Here is a 4,939-nt window from a genome sequence, read left to right on the forward strand (position 1 = left end):
TTAAGATTTGTTTTGGGTTTGATTTGCAATTAGATAGCTGGGCGTACCAAAAAGACTATACAATTTCTATACGTCTCTCATCCTAAATAATTTTTGTTTTTTATTTGTGAAAAGATCCTTAATAATTCTTACGTGCATATAAATATATCACTTTCAATTCTAAAAGTTAATATATTCCCTTACATAATTATTTAATTTAATCTAGTAATTAATGCCTATTTACTTTAAGTTAATTAATATTATTCCTATATACCTTGGTGTTTCGATGCTCCTGCACTTTTCCTTGTAGAAAGAGATATGATATGTCTGGAATCAAGAGACGGCATACAAACATTCACAGGTCAATTTAGTCATAATTTCTAATGTTTTACAGAAACACAAATGCTCAAACAATATGTAAAGTATATTACATTGAAGCTCTCATTTGTGTGTATCCACAGAAAAATAACTTGAGACATAAATTCATGGTACGTACATTACTTCATATATATACCAGCATCTTGAGCCATCGTCTCTCTACTCCAATTGTCCTCTAAATATCAGAAAATTCTTCATCCTGGGCATTTTCAGGTCCAGACTATGGTACCGGATCAACATATAGTTGAAACAAACATAAGAAATGTAAACTCAAGACGCAAGATGCTCTTGAGTTACAATTCAAGGATCGGCGTCACCATAACGTCTAATGTGTTACCTAACTGCAGTTGATGGAAAGAATCAGCTGCAGCTCATGAAACCGATCCACTGCCATTTCTAGGTGGTGCCAAAACGTGATTCGGTTGTGACAAATGGGATCCTAAGCCGAACATGTTCATACGCTGGTAAAGCAGAAGCGCAACAATCAGAAGCTGGTAATAAGAGATCTAGTCTAGCAAAAATGTGTTACATGTCCTGCTAGAAACGAGCATTTGCTGGATGTGTGTATAAGGAACAGACCTGAGATGTATTCTGCATCGAATAGAGGCCACCGTAGTTGGCATATTGCTCGTGGAAACCCGGACTTTGCATTTGATTCTGATAATTAACAGGATTTAGGACAGGTCTCAGGCCAACCGCAGTTTGGTTTGGCAGGGGAGCTACTGCCATGGCTTGGTAGATTTGTGGCAGCCTCGGAAAACGCATGAGATTGTGAATTTGAGGAATCGTCGTAGCCGGGCTGATTCCCATTCCTGCCCGGCACATGTAGTTTTGAATGCCTGGTAGTACCATTTGTGCCATTTGACTTCCCATCCACATAAACTGATGAAAACATGCGATGAAAGACAACACACATACATAATCTTAGTCGCATAGAGTACGCCTTCAGCCAATCGGTTTATAAAAGTAAACTGTACCTGAATTTGTGATTGAAGGGACTTCATGTACTCAATCACCTCATCTAACATGGATGCTTTATCCGACTGTACAAGAAATTCAAATTAAAAACACGAATAATTATAGCTCGTTATCATGTATTCTTGGTATTTTTACCTTGTGAGAGTGAGGGATCAGCTCCTGTAAGGCTCTCATCTTCTCGTTGATCCTGTCCCTCCGTCTCTGCACGTAAAAACACGAAGAAAATCAGTTATACAAAAATGGGTAGGAAGCATCCAAATGAAAGTACATGAGAAATCCAAGAATTCGAACCCTCTCGGATAAGTTATGCACTTCAGCTACGCGGCTTCTGCGAGCAGTTCCAGATTTCTTAGATGAATTGTTCCCCGAACCTGACTCCAATTCGGTAGCCTACAAGATTCAACTTAAGTTGTAATCCGAAAAACGAAAACAAAGTGCAAAGCTAAACAATGAGCTATTTGAAGGCTTAAAAGAGAGCATACATCACTCAAGCAATCGGATAGCTCTGCATCTCTACTCTTTCTTTTGTGGCCACTGTTTTCATTACTCTGATTGTTGGTTTTCCAAAAACTACTTCCTGATCCCCCCGAGGAAGATGTAAGCGCTTGTTCGAGCGTCTCTATTTCGGTGCATTCGTCGCTCACAGGACTTGGCTTTTTAACATGATTTGTATCATCCACCTTTGTTCTGCTACCAATCCCACAGCTAGATGCAACCTGATTGCTGCCGCAGTGGCTCGACCCTATCGTCAAAACGGACAACTCATGAACATCACACGGTCCCATACGAACAAATTCCTGTCTTTTGACAGGCAAATCAAGATTACTGTCTTTTCTGTCCCCTCTGAGGATTTGATCTTGGTGGGTTGAGTCCAGGGATTCGAGGCTTGGAGGTGGCAAGGAAATTGAACCAAACTCATGCTGCTGTGAACCCGAAAACTTGAAAAAGTTTCCGCCTTCAAAGATTGGATTAGAAGACGGAATCTCGGATAGAAAATCAGAACCCAACTCCTCCTCGAAAGATTCATCTATAGGGCAATGAATCCATGAAATCGCCTCTTCATCTTGGCTCAAATTAGTCGAAGTCATGACAAATTGACTCCTCAAATCGTCGTGCCTGTGAACTTGCTTAGACTTGTTGGAATCATTGCTTGATTTTCTCTGAGTTTGGCTCTGCAACACTACCTCTCCATTTTGCCATAGCAGCTCCACTAGTTCATTATCTACACTGTAATAAATACATCCCAAAAAGGACACCATACAGAAAAACATGTAAGAAATTTACAATACATTTCCCATATTGGCTGCTGAAAATTCAGTTGTTTTGGGCCAACACTTACCCCATCTGTCTCCTCTGAGAGGGCAGTACAGGAAGTTCAACTCCAAATTCAGTGTTCCATTCAGGAAGGCAAGAAATGTCCATATCTCACTTTCTGATAAGAAAAAGGAGACCAGAGAAATCTTATCATCCACGAATCTATTCATTAAACATCAAACTTACCATTAATGGTAAGAAATCAAAAGAAACAAATCAATATACTTGTAGCAGCACCTATCAAACACAAGGACTGATTCTTACAACTAAGCATAATAACAATCATTGTTCTCAACAGAAAACAACCAAGTTTCAGGTCCAATTTCTTCATCTTCTTAATAAGAACTTAGATTCCGGAATATAAATCCCTCTTAACTACAAAAAAAAGGGGCTCTTCTTCTATACAAAAAACCTGTGTGTCTGCTGAAAGAAGGGAGAAAATATACAGAAGGGAAGTGAAAACTAATTACAAACAAAACCCACAAATGAATAACCCATAACACCCAAAAAACTTTCAAGATTGATTGATATCATCAAGAAGGAAGCCGATCGATCTTCATATAAACTGAGGAAAGGAAGAATCTTTGGGGATAAAAAAAGAGAACCCACCTCAGAAAATTCACCCCAATGAATCTATTTACTAGCTTCTGTACTTATTCAAGAATCATAATGTGAAATGAAATCTCTCTGTTTTTTGCCCCCTTAATAAGCCCGTTTATTTCCTTATCACGACATTCACTAACAAGAGAGCAGACAGGCGCGGGTGAGTGCAGTTGCTGTTTTCCAATGCGTACAGTTACAAGGGCGATAAGGACACGGGGACACGTGGCAGCGGAAGAGTAGCTGCTTTAGATAGCGATGGGGCCCTCACATGCGAATCAGAGCTGGATGAGATCTTCATCTTCTCTCCGCTGTGCTTGTTATCTTAAAACACGCACCCAACTTGCCACGTTTGATTGTTCCCCTTGTTTTAAATTCATGATTTGGATACTACTCCAATCACATTTGACTGATTTAATATGCGTTTTTTCTTACAACATTTATATTTAATAATAGGTAGTAATCACCTGTCAAAAATAATTGGTAGTAATCACATAACTATTACGATGGAATCATCTCACGCACTTTAGCATAATCGTGATTATATTTATTAATAACGTGTAGAGCTGTCAGACAGGCCAACTCGTAGCGGGGCAAGCCGGCCCACCAAAAACCCACTATTTGGCGGGTCGAGGGCGGGTATGCCCACCATTCTGACGGGCTGGAAATATTCAACCCAACCCAACCTAAGATAGGTTGCGGGTTAGGCGGACCGACCCGCGAGTTGGCTTACTACAAACAAAAATAAATAAAAATTACTATAATTAATTATAAATTTCATTTAATAAATAAATATTAATAGATACATATTAATAAAATTTTTAATTATTGATTTTATACGTGTAAATTTTATATAAAGTAATTAAAACAAAAAAAAATTCACAACTTTTATTAAAAAAATACATATATCACAATAAATTAAAAATAATAATAATAATTCTCTAGGCCCACGGCAGGCTAACCCACGTGGGTCGCGGGCCTAGGCGGATTAGCCCACCTAGGCCCACCTTTAGTTGGGTTGAAAAAATTTCAACTCAACCCACTTAAATTGTCTGACGGGGTGGGCCTAACCCACATTGACGGCTCTAATAACGTGTATACAATATATATGTTCAGAGTGCTGCACTAATTTCATTGTTGTGTAGAATAATGAAATGTGACGCTTGAGTTGATGTACAATTTATAAATTTTGAATTGCACTATTATACAAGCAGGTTACGTTAAAGAAACATAATGTAGATAAGTCAATCTTCACAAGTTCTCAAAAATTATGTATCTCTAATACCACTAAATATAACTACTCAATCCAGATCCACTACTAAACACTTATTAATCATGTAATTATCTTAAAACTAAATACAGAAGCCAAAAAAATGAGAGAAGTTGCAGGAAAGTGATTAAACAACTAAAGCCAAATGCAAGTCCGCAAAATACAATCAGGGGCGGTCCTGAGAAAAATGAAGTCCTGGGCGAAGATTAAAATATGGCCCCCTTTCGAATCAATTTGAAAAGTCGAATATATATGAAAAAAAATTGAATAGCATGATCAAAGTAAAACAAAATATGCAAATCAAGAAACTGAATGTTTTACATAATTCATCAAAATAATTTATTCAACAATCAATATTATTTAAAAAGCAGTCTTCTAGCGTTTTTTTGAAACAAAGTCATCAATTATGTCGTTATATGG

At 37.8% G+C, this 4,939-nt stretch overlaps 1 protein-coding gene across 4 annotated transcripts; it reads right to left on the reverse strand.

Annotated features, from left to right (window-relative positions):
• Positions 1-312: 312 nt before the first annotated feature.
• On the reverse strand, positions 313-3,507 carry LOC140864305 (transcription factor PHYTOCHROME INTERACTING FACTOR-LIKE 13-like). 4 transcript variants are annotated; one of them, XM_073268409.1, is made up of 9 exons: positions 3,259-3,507; positions 2,675-2,767; positions 1,818-2,562; positions 1,627-1,725; positions 1,471-1,536; positions 1,335-1,400; positions 937-1,239; positions 695-818; positions 313-577 (listed from the first exon to the last, which is right to left on the reverse strand). In XM_073268409.1, exons 2-8 carry the CDS (start codon positions 2,755-2,757, stop codon positions 729-731), a joined length of 1,452 nt encoding a protein of 483 aa, XP_073124510.1. In that variant the 5' UTR covers positions 2,758-2,767; positions 3,259-3,507; the 3' UTR covers positions 313-577; positions 695-728. The 4 variants fall into 4 exon arrangements, with proteins under 4 accessions (XP_073124510.1, XP_073124509.1, XP_073124507.1 ...); XM_073268408.1 differs by having other exon boundaries at positions 313-818; positions 2,675-2,811; XM_073268406.1 differs by having other exon boundaries at positions 313-818; positions 3,259-3,505.
• Between the last annotated feature and the right edge of the window lie 1,432 nt (positions 3,508-4,939).

Source organism: Henckelia pumila, chromosome 4, assembly GCF_033568475.1.
Source record: "Henckelia pumila isolate YLH828 chromosome 4, ASM3356847v2, whole genome shotgun sequence".
NCBI lineage: Eukaryota > Viridiplantae > Streptophyta > Magnoliopsida > Lamiales > Gesneriaceae > Henckelia > Henckelia pumila.